The sequence below is a fragment of the Solanum tuberosum genome, unplaced genomic scaffold (genome assembly GCF_000226075.1).
Source record: "Solanum tuberosum cultivar DM 1-3 516 R44 unplaced genomic scaffold, SolTub_3.0 scf00104, whole genome shotgun sequence".
Lineage (NCBI taxonomy): Eukaryota > Viridiplantae > Streptophyta > Magnoliopsida > Solanales > Solanaceae > Solanum > Solanum tuberosum.
In genome coordinates, this window is record NW_006239030.1 from 1,462,728 (window position 1) to 1,484,605 (window position 21,878).

Genomic DNA, 21,878 nt, shown 5'->3' on the forward strand with positions numbered 1-21,878 from the left:
AAAAAATACAATCTTTATAAGAAAAATTCAAAAAAATGTTGTGGGGTGCAAGCAAGAATGAAGGAGAAATAATCATAAGAAGTTGGTTAGAATCATTGTTCTTTGAGGGTTCTTTACTTGATAAAGGAGTAAACAAAAGAATTATCAACTTTAAACAATTTTGAGATGGGTGTGGATAAAGCAAAGTATTAGAAATGGAAGAAGAAGAAAAATGAAGAAAGCAATTTTTTTTTGTTTTTTGTTTGGAGGAAATGGAAATGATGAGTGTGCACTTTGTATTTGTAGTAATGAAGGGGTTAAATTTTCAAATCTGGAAGTGATCTTAAAATAATACTGAATTCCAGGTTATTTCTTACCTGTTAATTTTTTTAAAAAAATTCAAATGTTGCCTGCAGAATTAATAAGTGTGCAAAAAAAATTGTGAAACTGACAAGTTATGAGCAAAACCTTCCTAGAAGGAATAAGAAACAAATAAAAAAAGGAAAAATTTCCAACAATTTGACTTTTAACAAATAACAATTGTGATTAGATATTTTCCATTTTGATAATTGGGAGTGTTGTAATTTTCTTTTAATGAAAAAAAGGGCATGAGTTTAACAATTGTAGTATTACACAAAGAGAAACTGTTAATAGTCTTTTGTCTCTTTTTTATTTGCCAGTTTTTATATTATACCCTTTTAAAATAAATATTAATCAATTAAGTATCTATATTTTGGAAATCAAAATTTGATTACTAAAATCACAATAAGTTTGAAAAATACTCTTATATAATGAAAAGGGTAAATTCTACAGATATAAGTAATTCTCTCTTGATATGTTACAATGGACTAATAAATTTTTTAAAATTTTTATATTGAACAAGTAAAAAAGTCTTTCTGTTAGAAAGAAATTAAATCCTAAATATCTACAATCTTTTAGATTTCAGATATTATTGAGACTTTACTATTAGTGAAGCATATAGTAGCTAGTATTTTGTCAAAAGTTTAAAACGTGTAGCTATAAATATAACTCAATTTGTCAATATTGGAAAAGTAAGGATTAAATTTCTCATCTTTTTTCTTGCTTAGAATAAACCATGCGAATGTCTTTAAATCTTTAGCTATTGCCTTTTTCTTTTTGCAATGTAATGATAAAACAAAGAGACATTAACTTGACAACAATGAACAAAAGATTACTCATGAGGACGTGATACAATAGATGTAGTCATTTTTTTTTCATAACTAGAGATTTCCTGTTTTGGTAGGAGCAGCGAAGTGTTTTCTCTCAAATGAGGCCTTACAGAACATGAATCTGAATTAGTTCAGCTCTAATTTAAATATCAAACATCGGATGAAAAAAATAAAGATTAGTCATGATGAATTATAAATCGTGGTTCATGACACTTTGATACCAAACTACTCATGATGAACTATTATTATTTCTAATATACCAAAGGCAAGGTAGGATGATGACAATATGGCCACCCTTCCCCCTTTCAATTCAACCTTTTGTCAAATAAAGGTCAATGGAGTAGGAAACATGGGATGCGCCCCCACCTAAAAATGAACCATGTTTGGATATTATAACAATCATTTTATTTTATATATAAGTATATTTTATTATTAAAAAGAAAAAAAAAGAAATCTAATTAGAAAATGGACAAAAATGTCGTTAGTAGTTGTAGGATTGACTTATATCAGTCCCATTAGTGGGGGAAGTTAAGCTCACAATTAATAGATGAATAAATCTTTTTTTTGTTTACATCACGATTTCACAATTTATTGGGCACATTAACTTTGCATTATTTGCATCCCCACCGGCCGTATAATTTTTTAAAGTCTTTTTTTAAAAAAATAAAATAAAAAATCACTCACTAAATATCTACAATCTTTTAAAAATGTCTGTAAAACAAATTCTAAAGAAGAACAATAGGATGATTGTAAGATGTTGTAGATATTACCTCGTAATGCTCGTTGAAGAAACAAGTTACATCGACAAATTTCATAATGGCGAAATTTGAAAGAGATAATATTTTAGCGAATGAACTTTATCAATTAGAGGATGAGATGTTTGATGAATATATTTTAATAATTATGTATCCTTTTTTAAAATCATGAAATGAATTTTGCTATTTATTTTTACAATCTAACACTATTTGCTGGGGTGATGGCAAACGTTTCAAATGCAAGAAACTAAAGGTTAACATGGAGCTTCTTAAAAGATTAATAGTAAAAAAAAATAACAACTATTGAGTACCTTTTAATTTCTTTGTGAAATGAATTTTACTATTCATTTGCTTACAATTAATAGTATATTGAGGCTGACGGTAACAACGATATCTTAATTTAATAATCAATTTTTTTATATAAACTATATTTTTATGTCATGCAATCTTGAACAACGTTAATTTCATTTCTACAATACGTAGTACTATTGACTTAAAAATTTCTAAGCTATTAAGTATTTGCAATTAAATTAAATAGAGAAATTAGTTGCCAATATGACTCATCGACAATGAAAAAATATACTATTGTAAGTTCGTTCGTAATTCTTTGAACCATAGTATTTATTGGCATAGATTTTTGCTCAATGCCACATATATCACAAAATTTTATGGCGTGTGAATATTTTTAAGAAATCTGAAAGAATTCACGAGAATATATAAAAAGCTAATTAAAAATAATAATTATAGTTTGTTCAATTTTTGATTTACTAGTGAAGTTAATTTTTTATTTTACATTAGAGAAGACGGACGTTAACGACGTAAGAGACAATCTTTCGTCCATTTTGAGCATAGTATTTGTTTTGGTGCATATCTTTAGACATGGTTCATTTTGGTATGTTGTGTTAAAAAAAAAGCTACATATTAAGATACACATTTGTTATGAAGTTTGAAATTGTTTTTACAAAACTATTGACAGTGTGAGTTTAAGTTCAAATTGTGTTGTCATTCATGAAAAATTTTGAATTTACAAAACTGATGATTTACAAAGCTTATAATTCGCAGGTATATTATCAATTTGATAGCTATGTTTCAATATAAAAGTGCATCTTCCAATTAACTTATTTTTAGGTTTCATTCTATGCATTGTATATGTCAATTATCTCTCTTTTCTCTCAAAATTAGTGTATAACCTCAAATTAGCGATTTTATTTCTTCTTTTATTGATGATTTTTTTTTTCTTTTCTTTCATGTACGATTCTTTCAAATTCTTTTTATATTCAAATTTAATGACGTTGCGCTTTCTCTCCATTTCTGCAACAAAGCGTCGTTGCCATCAGTGGCGTAGCCAGAAATTTCACGAAGGGTGTCCAAGAATCATATAAGTAAAAATAATAATTTAAAGCATGGGTGACTAAAAATTTGTAAATCAAACGACGTAACATTAATGGTTAATTTTCTTTATTAAAAAATATGCCAAAAAATTTAAAATCAAACTACGCAATATTTAGCTTTCATATTCATGTTTATTTAATAGGAATTGAATGGATAAAGAAAAAGAAGAAGATAGAAATCAGTTTAGAATGAAATCCCTCTTATGCTTCAAGATTTCAGGATCCTCCGATGACTAACAACTAGACATGAAAAATAAAAAGTAGAATTAAACGAATTTTTATTAAAAAGAAATTTTATACGGAACCTTTATCAGTTTAGTAGCTTTATAGAAATAAATAAATAGGATTGCTTATTAACTTTAAATAAATAATTACTTTTGAATTTTATTTAAATTTTTAAGGAAAAGAAATAAAATCAAAAGTCAAATCAATTAAAAATTCAATTGGCTACTAAACTTTTTCCCCCTTAATTTTAAAGTTGAAAGTCTCTAATTTAAGATAATTTAATAGATAATATATTTTTTTGAATTATTTTTAAAATAAAAGATTTATTAATTATGATTTAGAAGTTAATTACGAGCTTTTTTGAAAATGTAAAAAAAAGTATAGTTTGGGGCAATCAAACCCGCGTGCAGATGATCGCAAAGGCCTCAGCTTTAGCTGAGCGATAGAAATCACTGGGCTAAGAAACTTTATTGATTAAGGAATATCTTTCCGAAAATTATTAATACATTTTATTCAACATTATTCTAATATCTTCGATCGATTTCTACCATCATTCTCTTCTCATAATTTCATGAGTTCTTGTGATCATAAACTCCAGTAAATATTTCACCAATCAGAAAGGGAAAATTAGCAATTAAGTCACAATACCTAACATAATTAGTCAAAATAACAACACATTAAAATATTTATTTAAAATGTCAGAATGACAATATTTTAGAAAATAATATGTATTCAGATTTTAGTATTTAAAATTAATTTTATTTATGAAAACAGTCCTATATCGAACCAAATTCTAAATCAATAACCGTTTTTAAAAAAAATAATTAAACCAATACCCATTAACCTTCCTTCTTCACCTTTCACTTTTCTACCCCTGTCTTTCACGTTTCTATCCCTTTTTTGACGTTTTCAGATTCTCTTTCTTCAAGGTGCTGACAAATTGTTCAGCAAAATATATATTTTAATTCAAGAAATTTTCTCGATTGTTAAACGAAATCTCTTTATTAATTCAAGAGATTTCTTGATTGGCAAGGTAATTTCCATTATTCATTTAGATTTATTTTGATTTGCTGTTTAAAATCACCGATTATGGTGTATAATACAACTTATTATATGTATTATGTATTCACCAAAACTGTATTTTCAATAACAACTTAATTTACAACTAATTTGTATTTATATATTTCAAAACTGTAAAAACTGTATTTTTTTTTTGCGTAATTGAACTATAATGCCAAAATATTTGTATTCATTATTAATCTATACCAACAGTTTTTGTATTTTAAATTGTACATATTCTAAGTAGTTCAAACAAGTTAATTTCCAAAACAGAGGGCATTAGAAATTGAAAAACAATTCCACTCTATAAGATATCAATTACAAGCACAACTAACTAAACAATAAATACAACTTATTATATGTATTATGTATTCACCGAAAAGGTATTGCAATAACATTTTAATTTACAATTAATTTGTATTTATATATTATATAGATTTCAAAGTTGTATTTTGTGTGTGTAATTGAACTATAATGTCAAAAGAGTTGTATTCATTATTAATCTGTACCAACGTTTTTTTAAATCTGATTATGTAAACCTTAGTTTATGTCGAACTATCGTGAATTCCGTTGAACCGTATACTTTGTAGTAGTGAATTTTCTAAACCTTAGTTTCAAACATATGTCGAATACAAAGCGAAAAAGATTGGATGAGATCAGTGTAATGATTCGTAAGGAAAAATATTGTTTTCAAAAACTGGAATTTTTAAGCAACAGAGGAAAAACAACGTTCGGCCAAATAGTGGCGACATATGCTCCTTCAATATGTAACTGATTTTAAATTAAAATTGTTTTTAATTTTTCTTAAATATTCTGTCTCATGATTTTCTATTGTTTAATATTTGTATTCTTTCATATTAATCAAAATTAAAAAAATACATAAATCAGAACTTAACAAACTAAAATATTGACATTTTAAATAAATAATGAAACTATTGCTAAGGGGTCCCATAAGAAGCTAAAATATTGCTATTTTGAAAATTTCCCATTGATTAAGGGTGTCCAAAATGTCTTATTTAACCATCTAAAGTATTGTTTTACTTATACATATAGTGTAATTTTCGATAAAGGATGTCCAATTGGAGATCCTCAGCCTAGTGTAGCTCCACCCATGGTTGTCATTGACTCATGATGATTTACAAAACTTCATTGTCATCCATGAGAGAAAGCTTTGAAATTTAAGTTCAAATTATAAATTTATGAAATTGTTACTAACTTTAATGAGTGGTGTTTTGAAAGATTGGGTATATCACGAGGAGTTCATATCTTGAATATGAGGAATTTTGGTGCAAATTTGAGTGACTTTTAAAGAAGTCAAACGTACACATATATGCATATATTCAAGTATCAATGCACCAGTATATGTATTGTATTCATGTATTTGAGTGTATTTGTTACTATTATACAATTGTATGTATTTGTTTGTATCTGCTATTGATTATATATTTGTATCAATAAATCAAAGTGTATCTATTCCTAGTTATTCATTTTGTGTCAATGATTTGTGTATCTTGCAACTTGTTAAAAATTTATATCAATATATTTAAGTGTATTAGTTCCTTGTTATACATTTGTATGATGTATTTAAGTGTATTTTTGTTCATTATTATACACTTGTTTAAATATATTTGAGTATTTTTATAGTATGTTCATCACCATAATGTGTTATTATCAATGTCATACCAAAAGTATACAGGTGAAAAAAAGTCTATAACAAAAATAATAATATCAATATCGTATAATAGTCAGTAATACAACGAAATTAATGAAGATGAAAAGATGTGTCACGATCCAGACCGTCGTGATTGGCACCCACACAATCCTCCGGTGGGAGAACCATTACTATAACCAACTAAGCAGTCTTAACCAAAATACTACACATTTAGAGATACGGAAGCATGCTTAAATGATAATAAAAATGGAGTCCCCATAAACTCCAAAGGTTTTAAATAAACTAGTCAAACTAATGCGGAAATTCAACCCTTAGAACTTGAAAGTCAATGTACCAAAACTCTACTAACGACAAGTCTAAGAGCAAGGGGTACAACCCCGAAGCTAAACAAAACACATTAAACAAATAGTCTAAGTCCGAAAAGAGTGAACTTAAACAAGAAAGATCCATGGCAGCCTGAAAGAACTGGCTCACCCTTGAATCCAATCACGCTCAATAGTCACCTAGCTGAGGTCTATCAATAGCCGCATGAAGATGCCATGTACTCAATAAAGAACAAGCAAGTGCAGTATCAGTACACAACCACAGTGAACTGGTAGGATCACGCGGCTATCCCATTAAGTGTAACATACATTAGTCAATACAATAATATAATCACATGCACTTATCGAACATATACAATATCATCAACATATACGAGCAATGAACAACTTCACGATTCTCACATATCACAGTTACATCAATTTAGAGCAACATACCGTCTTCCAATATCAATCAGCAGTATATATGAATGAACTCATCACAAGTAGATACACAACACAATTCAATAGTCCTCGCACGTAACCCAATTCAATGGTCTTCTCATGGAACCCAAACCCAAACAATTAGCATATCGGTTCGTGGTACCCAATCCAAGTTAGTGTGCCGGAACGTGGCAGCCGATCCCATATTTATGCTGGAACGTGGCAACCGATCCAATGTTTATGCCGGAACGTGGCAATCGATCCCATATTTATGCCAGAACGTGGCAACAGATCCCAGTTAGTGTGCCGAAACATGGCAGGCGATCCCATATTTATGCCAGAACGTGGCAATCAATCCAATGTTTATGCCGGAACGTGGCAACCTATCCCAGTTAGTTATGTCGGAACGTGGAAATCGATTCATTCAACACACAACAATCACAATCACAAGGATATCCTCAAGATCATACAATTAAGTCATGATTTCATGGTAATCATCATTCATCTATCTCTTTTACAACAAGTGTGATCAATAATGCAACATCCATATACATATATGTATCATAATGAAGCAAGAACAAACATACATCATACAATCATAGAATCACAACCATCACCTACCTCGAAACAAGCTTGAAACCCTAAGAAATTTGATCCTTTCCTTTCCGAATTCGTTCCGCTTATTCTTGATCTACAAACAATCAATATAATACGGGAATCAATAAACAATCATTAATTACCCGAATTACTAACAATTCTATGAATCCTAGATCAAACCCATGATCCCAATTAACCAAATTAGAGTTTTTTCCACCATAGAATCTATAACAAACCCTCCCCCATCAATATTCACCCATTCTATTACGTTCTACTGATCGAAAAATGGATTCGGGGAGTAAAAAACTTACATTTAACCTCAAGAATGGTGAAAAATGAGTAGGAGTCGCCTGGGGTTCATTCCTTAGCTCTAAAAGTTGAAAAGTGCATAATGAGGTTGTTTAGGGGTTTATTAACGACTTTAATTCGCGTTGAGCCCGCCACAACAACTGTCACCCCGCTGCAGCTACCCCGCCAAAGCGGCAAAAAGCAGCGCCAATGCGGGTTACGCGAGACAAAGAGCTAATTTAAGAATTCCAAATTCCCATTTCACAACACACCTCTAACCAACGATGCTCAGAAAATACCCCTTACGCCAAGATCGATTTCGAGAGTTCTACTTACCCAAATTCAATTCCGTAAGGTCGTACGGGTTCCTTAACGAGTTATCTATCCCCTCATGAAATCAAAAACACAAATGCTTCACCCGATTGTTAACATATTTCCCTACACCTCAAAGACTCCGATTTTGTCCAAATCTGGGCTAGGCTAAGAAATCTCAAGTTACTACGAAAAAGTTTTCTAGCCCCAATTCTTTCTCCATTGACTTTTTCCTAACGACGGAATCAGGTCGTTACAAGATGTTATAGTGCATTTCTTCTTTTTTTATTGTGAAAAAGATATCATAAGATTTCATAATTTCATTAGTTATGGAAGATTGAGATATGATGCTAAATTACCTTTTTAAAAAGTTGTTATTGCACAATTAATGCACTAGATTAATATTGTATTTGCATTTGAAATAACTTTGAACTAAAAAAAAATACATTGAATACATCTTGTAGCAAATAATATTGTAGCTATAAATTATAATTAGCAAAAATCTAGCTAATGGGATCTAATATTAGCAAATTCTGAAAATTTCTCAAAGAAAATATCCATTTTGAATATTTGATACCAAACATTAGGTTTAAACTTTGAAATTTGTGAATGCATACTAATTAGTGACCATACTATTGAATGTAAACAATAAATAAGTACTAATCAGCTTCAATTTTTGTCATTAGCTAATTGCTATTCATGACCTATATTTTAAAAAAGAAAGAAATGATGTTAATTAATCCCTCTTACTTTAATTTACGTCCACTTTTAATTGTCATTTTGTACTTTTCGAAAATCAATTTGACTAATTTTCAAAATCAAATTAGATTATATTAATTCGATATTTTAAACAAAAAAAATTAGATATTAAAAAATAATATAAAAAATACTATAAATTTCAAAAAAAAATTTGCATATCAATATAATGAAAAAATACATCATAAAATGTTAGTCAAAATTATTGTCATTTAACTCTAAAGAAGAAAACTATAACAATTGAAAATGGACGAATAATATTTAGTTTTAATATTACAATAAATAGGAATCTGAAATAAATAAAGCTTAAGTTTAAAAAGAAAAGCCGGCGGGAAGGCTCTTGGAATAATGAAGTGAACAGAAATCTATGTTGCTTACCGCATGAGACACGGCTCCTATATATGTGCTATGCAAAATTTTCTCCAATCCTATAATAGTTATCCACCGTATTATTCTTGAAATGTAAACAAGAATTTAATGTAATTAATTTCTTTCTCATTTGAGCATTAATGGCACCAAGCTAAGCTATCTCAAAAGTTATTTAATGTTAAGAAAGGGGCATCTTGCTCCAAATGATGTAACCTAAATTTGAGATTTATTTTTTAAAATATTCCAAAGTTTAAAGATGAATTATTGTCCTAAATAACTAATCGCTTCACGAGATAAAGTAAAATAAAATTAAAAACGAAGTTCTTGACGTAGAATTGAAATAAAGAAATTGAAATTGACCATTAAGGAGTCTGGTGGGATGGTTGAAATGCTTTCATTCTTAATAAAAAAACTTGTATTCGGGTTTTAAAAATGAAGAGTTTCTTGAAAGGAAAAACTTTACCTCATTAGTGAGTCTATCCAATACAAATTTAAATTAATCCCAAATGGGTAAAAGAAAAAAGGGAACTGAAATTGCAACGTATAAATTGATAACCAGCCATCTTACTCCAAATTTATTTACTTAGGTAAAAAGAAAAACTAAAGAAAGACAAATTTAAACTTCAAAATGGGGCTCCAACTTAAACAAAATAGATAAAATTCTACCACATTTATATTTTTATTATGAGTATCTTCAAGTGTTGACTCACATTTTACATTAAATCCAACTAATAATAAGTTCTGAGCAACATAACGTATCAGTTGTGTATTACGTTTACTCTTTAATTTAATTATTTAAATGCACAAGTGATGAGACTTCCCTTTTTTAGTTGCTAATTAAGTGCCAAAAAGTATTTAGATTTGCAGTGGCCAAGGTCTCTCAACATTTGACTATTATTTGACACCCATTACCTTAAAATATCTACTTAAATCATCATTTAGGTATATTTCAAGGAAAGTTCTAAGTTGACACTCAATATTGACATGCATTTTTTAACCCCAATATTTGTAATGTTTAATATATTCTTTTTTTTTTTAATTAAAAAAAACATCTAGCTAGGGCTATTTCATGGAAAGTTCTAAGTTGTCATCCCAAGGTAACTTTAAATCTCATCCAGCCACAAAAAATAAATGCATCAACCGACAACACACACACACACATATATATATTATTTATTTTTTACAAATGAGGAATATGGTGTTAGGGAAAACTCTATCTTGAAGTATAAGCTAATTAAAGCACTATACCTTTTTCTTTTAAAATTGAATGTTATATTTCTGCCCAATGATTACTAATTCCTGCAATAACATTATCAAGCTGTTAATTGGCAAGTGAATCGTATTAAAAATTTAAACTCGAGGGTGAAAAATACTTCAAAAATGTAGTATTACTCTGGTGTGTTTTGTAGCACGTAATTCGAGTAATCCGAGCTTTAAGTTAGTGGTGAATAATATATCAAGTACATTACTTTTATGTCACAATAATATGGCAACGGACGATCCAAATGAAAAAAAATTCACCAACTTTTAAATACTCTTAGCAGGATCTGGAGAATGGTTCAACTTCTTACACTAAGCTTTGTCTTGCCATTTACGTCTACTTTCCCAACTGGGCAAATTATTGATGTCCCTAGCTTGAAACAATCTAATAGTATGACAAGAAAAGAACCAAAATCACATTAAACTCTTGTATAATATTGTCATGATAAGTAAAATTTCAGTATATAGTACACAAAACATATCATCCCTCATCATTTAAGTTGAACAAACAACAGATGAATGAAAATCAAAACAAGGATTAGAGCGCAAAAATTAGAATAATATGGTTGAATCTAACACCATACTTGTGAAGAAAAACTGAAATAGCAGAAACATGATTTCCACTGAGGGTACTCACACATATAAAAAAAAAGTACCCATTTAGTATCCCATTCTTCAGCTAATAAATGTGCCCATTGCAAAAATAAGTCAATTCAGGTCCATGAAGTACACACACCATTCCTCCTTGTTTCTGAAATTCAATCACTTGTAACTGCCCTTACCTAATCATACCAACTATTTATAATTATACTTTGCAAATGTTAAAAAGTTACTGAACACAATTAGATGACATGTACATCAAGAAGCCTCCTGTCTATATCCTTCAATTAACAATTATTGTAGTTTTCTTTCATAGAGATTATATCATGACCAAAATATGCTTCTTCCCACATATTCAAATGTAGCCTTTATGTTCATGCTATCGATGCCGAAACCAAGAAGTTGTTAAGGGTATTCAAGATTTAATATATATATATATATATATATGTATAAAAAGTAATTCTTGACATATATATGCAATATACTTTTCTATTTACACAACATAAGTTTCCACCAAAGTTGTTCAACAGACTACCTTTCGGTCTATGTGGCTGTGCTACTTCATGCTATTATTCGAGAATTATACATGTTAACCAAGAAATAGATAGCCAATAATTAAGACTGATTATTCATATGTAATGGGGATCATCTTTTTCCTGTAATCCTTTAGACGAGAGGAAGCTGGAAACTCGATCTTTTTCTGGTTTTGTTGTTGACTCGAGCACAAGTGTATCTAATGCAAAAGTTGAGCCAGGAAGATAGTTTGGGCAGCAAAATTCTCTGATAGTAAGTTCTATGTACCTAACAAATTGAAATTGTCAACAGTAAGCTAGTGCAAGATATCAAGGGAAGAGTCCATGCTGATCAGGGCCCTCATTGATCCTTACCTGTACCAACTTAGATATTATGGCTACAAACTGGCCCCATTTATGGGGTGCCCTTCCAGGAGCCACTTTCATCATTTACATGATACTCAACTAGATTTCCTTAATTATGATAACCTATGTTGCTGAGACACTTCAATAATGTCGATGAGTGTGTGTCGGATCCTTCACAAGTAGTGCATTTTTGAAGGATCCAAAACTGGTGCAACAACGTTTTTGAAGAGTCTGAGCAACATAGATGATAACTGGACAGTCACTCATCCAATCTCCTAAACACTTGGAAATGGATTGTGAGCTGTAATAAACAGGAAGAAAATGTGGTTTGCATCCGATTTCCGACCTCCCTGGCTTCCTATACTGTCAAGATTCAAGAAGTATGGCAGTTTCTATCTGCATAGCACCCACATCACAGCACAAGAAGATGTCCTACTCCTACCATTTTCCCTTTTCGTAGCCCTTACAACCATAAGACCAGCATTCTTTAATAGTGTTTTGCATCATTAAATGTATACACAAAAAAGAAGAAGATAAAAGGGTAAATTCGAGACTACTACTCTGAATCCTCGAAATGTTGCACAGTTGATTCAGTTACTCTCCTGATCCTAAGCAGAATATAAGTCAACTAAGCAAAATGCCAAAATCTCAATTTCTTAATTTGTATTCGTGAATTGAAGTATCTTATGTTAAAATGCTTTCTATGCTGCGAACTATACAAATTTTGTGTACTCAACCAGCTTATATCTAATCTCCCAAATTTATCCTTGTTTTGTGGATCCTACCTCATTAGCACCCGTATCAAAATCTTACTAGCCCAAACAACTGCATCAGCAATTCTCCATTCAGGTCCTCACTTCTGATAACATCAGTTCTAGAATAACTAAAGTGAAATTGTTGAAGCTGGTTTTTAGGAGACTCCTTAGTCCCAATCATATGTAAAACCAAAAGGTGATCCTCATATCAGGCTCTACAAGAATATATATTCCACCATCCGAGCTCTCATAATGACACTCCTAAGCTTCTCCAAGTGTGAGCTACTTTTTTTCTTCTTATAACGGCAAAATTCCAAGGGCCAGTTGGCTCACGTAACTCGGTGGATTATGAGCCCTCCCCTCTACTCTACTCCACTTAAATACTGAGTTTTGTCCGGCAAGGTTTGAATTTCTGACGTGCACCTAACTCACGCGTCACAAGCTACGTTCCTGGGGCCTCCACGGTTGAGCTACTTAAATTGCACATTTATCTTCATCCAAGTGAGAGAAATAGTTAAGTTTGGTGTCTCCTTGAAGTTTCTACCATGTCACCAAGCCTCTATTTCTCCACACTATTGTATAAAAACAATCAATATACAGCCATCAAGAGGTCACTACAGAAGCGAAGTGGAGACACTTAAGCACTGTACTAGTCTAGTATGTATGTGAATCACAAATTTCCTCTGTTACAGTTGAAGCTGCTGTTTATTTGAGATATAATACAAAGAGGTGAACATTCAAGGAACCGGAGAATCTGACAAGGAGCTCTTCCAAATTAATTAATGATCATTGTAATATCACTCTGACACAGACAGCCATATCAAAACTTGAAAATGTAGCAAAGGTGACTCAGTTCTTCTCCTGGCTCTATGCAGAACACAGCCAATGATGCATCATCTCTCTTTTTTATCTTTGATTGTGAAGTCAGGTATAAACATTAAAATGCTTCCTAGCCTATTCCTGTATATAATATATCCATAATTGGTCTCAGGTTTAAATCCCAGCAGAGACACAACACTAGGTGATTTGTAAGAAGATCTGTTCTACCTTGGTAGATAAAGTTACCTGGTATCTGTTATTAGTGGGAGGTGGCAGGTATCCCGTGGCAAGCTGGCCCAGAGACACCAGAGTTATAAAAAAACAAATATACATCTCCATAATTCTTGCTTTCTAAATCTTCTCCGGGAAGTTTGATGAGCACTCAATTCCAAATCCCACAGATAGATACTTCAGAGTCTCACAATCCCAAACAATTGCATGTCAGATTCTGCATTCAGGTGCTAACTTCTGATACATATTTTGGTAGGTGGCATCGCTTCTAATACATAAGTCCTGGTTATTAACGAAACAGAAATTGTTGAAGTTGGTCACTAGGAGAAATTCTCCCAACAATATGTCAAACCAGTAGTTGAACCTCTCACAAGAACATACTACAAAGAATAAAACATGTAACGTTTAAAAATTCCACCAAAGCTCTCACAAAAGCCCTCCTAACTCTCTCCAAGAGTGAGCTACTTAAACATGAATTTCACTTTCCCCATATTTATGTTAACCTAAGATGTCTTCCTCCAACGGGAATACAAAAACTGAACCAGTGCCTCATTAAAATTTTCTAATTTCCCTATAACCTTCTATGAGATAAACACGAGTAAAACTCTCTGTTCTCCAACAGTGTTACACAATAGCAAACATGAGGTTTCTGTACTATAGAACTGAAACGGAGACACCTAGGCACCTTACTAGTCTTGCAGGTATTTGAAACATAAATTTCCTCAGCTTCAGTTAAAGCTTCTGGCTATTTGAGAATGCAAGGAACGGAGATTAATAATTAAGTAACCAAAATCATTGGTTTAGCAACTCTTTCGAAGAATCAAATGATCATTTTTATGTCACCTACACCTAACCACTCTTACACCTAATACGAATCGCTGTTGACTCCTTATCTCTTGAAATGGTAAATGTTTTGAAGCTTAAATTGGTTAAAATCATGAAAAAGAATTTCAGTTGTTTAAGCAGTCACCAAATCAAACATGGGTTACTATTAGATACAGTCCACAGAACTATCAAAATAACCAAAGCTTGATAGAGTCCATCTCCAACTCTATATACCAAGTCAAATTAGGTTACCCCTTCCTCATTTCCAACCACATAAACAGCACTGCAGCATTACTAACAGTATCAAAGAAAAAAGAAAGAAAAAATAACTAGAGAAAAATTAACCTCCTATTCCTTTATTATCAATATTATAATTTGGCAAAACAAATGCTAACTACCTTAGTCTACCTCCATTGACAAGATTATGTTCCTCTCTACTTCCAAAGAAGTTTCAAATTGAGACTATAAATAGAGATGAAACTTTTGTAATATATTTATACCAAGTCCAAATCGATTGTGACAAATAAGTGGAACACCCACGGACCTAACATACTGGATACACCATTTGGTCACACAAATATAGTTCCCAATAATCAGCTACACATCCTTAACAACAGTTAAGTTGAGACCATAAGCATAAATATTGAATTAAAAAAAAGGAGCTATAGAGCTGAAAATTGGGAATAGAACTGTACGTTAAATTGAAATAGTCATAAGTTTTGGTCAGACTCAGATTGATGAAAATCAGAGTGCTGTTGTTGTTGGGATGATTGAGATTGTAGAAGAGCTTGCTGTGCTTGTGTTTTCTCAAGAAAGGGCTTGAACATGATCTGCAAATTTAGATACCCAAATGCTACCGCACCAATTACTACTAACGCAGATCTAAAAGTTTTCATTTTTGTCGTATCCCTCATTCTTCCTCCTCCTCCTCCTTCTACCGCTGCTTTCACCTCTTCTTCTTCCCTTCGGGAAAACGAGCTGATTCTTGATTTTGAGTTTGGGGCGTTTTTGTTTTTTAAGCCTGGTCTTACTAATAAAAATAAAATAAAATTTAGGATTAACAAACATAAAAATCATATTTATATGCTATAACTATAGTTTGTATAATTGTGCTTTATAACAATTTTTATGTTTGCTATGACTATTAATTTGTATATTTTGGTATACATATACATAAAAATCTGTATTTGTATATTTCTGTATTTAAACTAAAACATAGTAATGGTATATAAACAAAATTACTACATATATACAACACATATGTATACTGAATGGGTCCTGCAAAATCTGTATTTGTATATTTCGGTATACAAACTAAAACATAGTAATTGTATATAAACAAAATTACTACATATATACAACACATATGTATACAGAAATATACAAATACAAATGGCAAAAAACATGGAATGTTTGTTGTGAATTACAAATAAAAGAAACTATGACTATAACATTTAATTTGAACTAATAATTTGCTATTTCATACAATTTTTTCATAAAAAAATGAAATGTTAATCAAACTAAAAATTCTTTTTTAATATTTTTGTATTTAGTTAAAAATTCTTATGTATTTTTCTTACTTTTAAATTGATTACACAAAGTAAATATACCACTTATAAAGAATGATGATCACTTTTCTTTGAAACGATTTTGTAACCACTTTAAATTTAAAAAATTTCATGATATCAAATAGTTGACCAACTATATTCTTTATTATATTCCTTTCTTTTCATTTTATACTTAACACCTTTTTTGAAATTACTTTTATTTACTAAATTATTCCTATTAATTATGCTTTAGAAAGGTAAGTTTGTACTTTGTCCAATGTTACTTATGTAATTACTTAATCAGTTTGGATATTTCCAATTTTCGTTTTTGATTCGGATTGGTTGAATTAGATTTTCTTTAGTTTGATTTTGGATATTTCAATTTTTCGTTTTGACTTTTGAGCCTTTATGACAGATGCTAACAGTTAACAACCTCGATTTATCTGGGATAAAAGCCTGATATACCCCTCAATTTTTCCATTTGGAGCTGATATGCTTCTCGCTATGAAGGTTGTGTATCGGTCGGTTCGGTTCGATTTTGAAGTATATTGATTAGACTTATTGGTTCTCGATTTCTAGAGATGCAAAACCGTTATAGAACCATTAAGATATCGACTTATCGGTTATTGGTTTATCGATTATTGATCGTTATCGGTTTAACTGTTTAGATTTGACACAAAAATAAATTAATAAAAAATCACTTAGAAACAAGGTGACAAATTGAATGAATCATGTAAATGAGTTCACAAGTTGCATATTGCTCAAAATCAAACACTTTTACATTGTAGAATAACCAAGATTATGAGATAGTCAGAAATAAAAGTAGGAAACTAAATTCTAAGTCAAGGACTTTATATACAAAATGGTATAAATATAATTATTTAATTTACTATCGAGTTATCGGTTAACCTATTAAGAAAAAACCTCAAACTGTTAAGAACCGATAACCCGATAACAAAAAAAATCAAAATTGTTATCTGAACCGCTAAACCAATAATCCATTACTGATAAATCAATAACTTTTTTTCGGTTCGGATTATCGGTTTCGGTTCGGTTTTGAACAGCCCTAATATATAATACCCTTACCGTTATACAAACGGCTTACATATACCCATGCCGTTACAAAATGAGCTCACGTATGCCCTTCATTTAACGGAAGTGAAAAAATAGTTTTAAATTTATATTTTTTACCTTTAATTTAAAATAAATTCATGTAGGGGTATATATGATACAGTTAGCAAAGTTCAAGGTATATTTTAATCTTTTTTTCATACATAAATTATTTTTTGACTTCTTTGATTATCATTAATTGAGTTACTTATTCTTATTCTTATTTTTTTCTTTCATTCTTTAATGTAAAGAAAAAATTTAAAACTGATTTTTTTGTGGCCAATTATAATTTAAAACTATTTTTCGGCTATATTATAATTTAGTTTTGTAATTGAAAAAAAACCCGGTCATTTACAATAAATTTTACAAGAAAATTAGTGAAACACAAATAAATTTGACCATCAAAATAATAAATTTAAATTAGTCATTGAAATAAAAAAAGTCAAAAAAATACGTGCGAGGAAGATTAAATATACACATATGAATTATATTTTTGTTAAAAAAAAATTTAAAAAATTAAATTAGAATAAAAAATTTCACTTCCGTTAGAGGAAAATGGTATATGTGAGTCGTTTGTATAACAGTAGGGGTATATATGAATCACTTTCATAATGAGGTGTATCAACTCTAAATGACAAATTTGAGGGGTATATCATACCCTTTTCCCATTTATCTAATAATTTGTTCTTTAAAATGTATATTGTTAACAAGAATTGAAGTCATCTTACCGCCCATATCGTGTAATTCTATATTTGATTTAATACTATAATAGGTAATTTCTTGGACATATGAAATTTCAACTTGTTAGTATTTATATTACTAGGACTAAATATAAAGTATACCATTTTTAATTTTTGAATATCCGAAAATCTGTCTTACTATCCAATCCCAAATTCATATATTTCAAAAATAAAACTTGATATCCAATCAATAATCCAAAAATCTAAATCAAATATCAAAAAAAAAAAAAAATTAAATTTCGATTCAACAATAAAAAGATTGAAGGGTGCAATCTCTCCCAATAAGAATTTTAGAGGGTCAAAAATAGAAGTTTTATATCTTTTGAGGGGCTGAATGAGATTTAACAATAAAACCAAAACCATCAAAGTTTCCAGAGAGCCAACACAAGAACACTTGTGCTGAAGTGTAGAAAATTGGTCATCTTCATCCTCTCCGATAATTCATCAGAGGTAAGTTTGCATAACCCATTTCGTAGTTTCCATCAATTCTCAATCTTTTACTTGTAAGTAATCAATTTCAGCTATCGGTTGCCATTTTAGTGACTGTTAAGGGGAAGCTTTGGTTTTGCCAATGCGTATATGATTCGAAATTTCTCAGTGGAAGATGCATATTTCTTTGTATTGGAGTAAAATGGTCCCGAATAGAGCGGAATGGATATAGAAAAATTGTATAGCTGATACCAGCTAGTCTGGATTGGCGTAGTTGATTGATATAATAGTATATATCTGTCTTAACTTACAGCATTGCAAATTCTAGTCTACTACATTTATTTCAAGAAATCAAACTGGAATCTTCATTTTATTTCGTCAATTTTGAGTTTAGAAGTCAAGTTTCTTTCAATTTAGTCAAAATTAATGGTTTTGGCAGTCTTTCTATGTAAATGATAAGTAGGAAGAAGAAAAATAGCGCCATAGCAATAGTTGCAAGAAAATTTACTTAAATAATCTCATTTTTTAAAATTTTTCTTCCAAATAATTTGGGGTTTATATTTGGCTTGCATATTCCATAAATGAATATTACCTCTTGATGATTTGAGATTAATTAATCTTCCACTGGCAGATAACTTAAAGCTGGCTTACTCTGCGGCTGTCAGCAGGAGGCAGCAGTTCTTGATAAGGTGTTTGGGAGGTTCAACTGAGAAGAAAAACTTCAATTTTCAGAGTATTAGAATGCAATCTGTTATGAGTAGTGGCCCAAGCTTGGAGGCTGACTCTGTCAGCATTTTGAGATCAATAATTCCGGGTCTTGAATCAACTAAGCATAAAGGCCAAGCGGGTAAAACTTCTTTTTGACTCTATTAACTTGTACTGAAATGCTTACCCTGGATCTATATGTTTAAAGTATTAGAGAGTTAACACTTTTATTTATTTAGTAATGTCTTTACATGCACCCTTATTTGTGGGTCATATTCCTTTTTGTTGGCGTATGATGGAGCCAAGACCGGGGTGAGGATAGTGGGAGAAGACTTAGAGCACTTTCCAGTCGTGATGGGGTTGACCCAGGGGTCAGCACTGAGTTTGTTTCTGTTTGCCTTGGTGATAGATGAATTGACGCGTCATATCCAATGTGAGGTGCAATGGTGCATGTTATTTATAAATGACACAGTACAGATTAACGAGACCCGCAATGGAGTTAACGCTAGGCTGGAGGTTTGGAGACAAACCTTGGAGTCTAAAAGATTTAGGTTTAGCAGAACCAAAACTGAATACTTGGCACACAAGCCATCCCCAGGAAAGAAAGTTTAAAGTATCTTTGGTCTTTAATCTAAGGATATGGAGATATCAATGATGATGTCACCCATCGTATACATGGAGGATGGGCAAAATGGAGGCTCGCATCGGGGTCCCGTGTGATAAGAAGGCCACTTCAACTTAAAGGTAAGTTTTATATAGTGGTTCTTAAGTTGACTATGTTGTATGGGGAAAAGTGTTATCCAGTTAAGAGCTCTCATGTCCAAATGACGAGGGTTGCAGAAATGAGGATACTAAGGTGAATATGTGGACATACTAGGAGATAAAGATTAGAAATGAAGAACCAAGGCAAGGTAGAACTGACCCCCATGGTAGACAACATGAGGAAGTGAGATTGAGATAGTCCGGGCATGTGAAGTCAAAGAGGCATAGAGGCCCCAATGAGGTGGTGTGAGATGTTGACACTGGTGGGTGTAAGAAGAGCTAGAGGTTGACATAAGAAGTATTGAGCAGAGGTGATTACATAGGATATGACATATCTTTAGCTTACTGAGGTCACGACCTTAGATAGGCGGATATAAAGGTCGTGGATTATAGTAGAAGGCTAGTAAGTAGTGAGTGTTGTCTCACTTTATAATGAGATAGGCTTGGTGGAAGTTTGGTGCATCATATCTGTTTCTCCTTTAATACCGGTAGTATTAGTAGTATTCATGTATTTTATTGTCCCTCTATTTTTGTTACTACCGATTATTTCTTGTACTTTGGTTATCGCATTACTTTGTTGTTGTTACTGATTTTTTTAATGAATGTCGTGTAATGCTTCCTCTAGTATTTGTTATTTCTTCTTTACTTCTGTATGTTTTTGATATGCATTACCGGAGCTAGGGGTCTTCCAAGAATAACCTCTCTACTTCCAAGAGGTAGGGTTAAGGTCTGCATACATTCTACCCTGACCTCACGGCCTCACCTGTGGTATATTAGGATTACACTGAGTATGTTGTATTTTTATTAGTCGGCCAAAACATGGATATCCTTTATGATTGGTGGCAGGACGACTCGATTTCACCTTTTCATGCTCCAATAGCATGTTGAATTGCGTGAAATGCTTCATTTGAAAGTTTAAACTGGTCTTTTTGTTATTTTCTTCGTGTGATTCTTTCTTCTTGCACTACATTTATTCTGGTTATACTTTCCTCTTCCTAGTGTACGACAACAAAACAAAATATTCATGCGCTTAGTGGTTGGGGGCAATCAAACTAACTATGATTGATCTTTTGATATTTGTTTGTAAGTATTATGTATTATACGATACACATAGTTCATATCAAAGAAATGGAACGAAGTGCATAATAAAGTGGTCTATCACCCAAGAATTTTACTTACCAAATTTACCCCCAACACTACAAAAAACCCCCAAATTGCCAACAGATTTTACTAACAACTTAAGTTGGTTAGTATTCTACTAACAAATTACCAACATATTTCTAACTGAATTATATTTTAAAACTTAACAACGAAATTCTAACAGATTACCAACCAAAATCTTACTAAGTATTCTAGTTGGTAAATACGGCGGAAAAAAATGGCGCCAAATTTAGCAACATTCTATCAATGGATTACCAACTGAAATATTACTAACGCACACCTTTTGTTGGTAATATTACCAACGAAGTATATATCGGTTGGTAAATATGACAAAAAAATTGTTTATATAATTTATTAACATATTACCAATGAATTACTAACCAAACATTTACCAACGGCAAGATTGTGTTGCTAAATTTACCAACCAAATAAAAATGTGTAGGTAAATTAGTAACGAAATGTAATTTGTTGGTAAGCTTGCCAACCAATATCCAATTAGTTGGAAATTTTGCGACGAATAAAGATTGTAGTTAGCTTCGGAAGGTCATTTTTATATCTAATAGGATGGTTGGTTCAAGTTTTGAGGCTTCCATTTTCAGTTTGTGCTATGAGGCGTTTTAAATCTTATGTTTTGGCCAAAATTTGACTTTGGTCAATATTTTTGTGAACGTGCTCAGATGAGAATTCCGTCGGCGTAATTAACTCCAAAGGTCATTTTTT

At 31.2% G+C, this 21,878-nt stretch overlaps 1 protein-coding gene across 1 annotated transcript in view; it reads left to right on the forward strand.

Annotated features, from left to right (window-relative positions):
• The first annotated feature begins 18,452 nt into the window (after nt 1-18,452).
• The window catches only part of LOC102584947 (ATP-dependent (S)-NAD(P)H-hydrate dehydratase), a 12,973-nt gene continuing 9,547 nt past the window's right edge, over nt 18,453-21,878 (forward strand). Inside the window, exons 1-2 of the mRNA XM_006349167.2 lie at nt 18,453-18,551; nt 19,162-19,377. Of these exons, the coding sequence (XP_006349229.1) occupies nt 19,272-19,377 (106 nt within the window). The 5' untranslated portion in view covers nt 18,453-18,551; nt 19,162-19,271. The remainder of the gene's footprint in view (nt 18,552-19,161; nt 19,378-21,878) is intronic.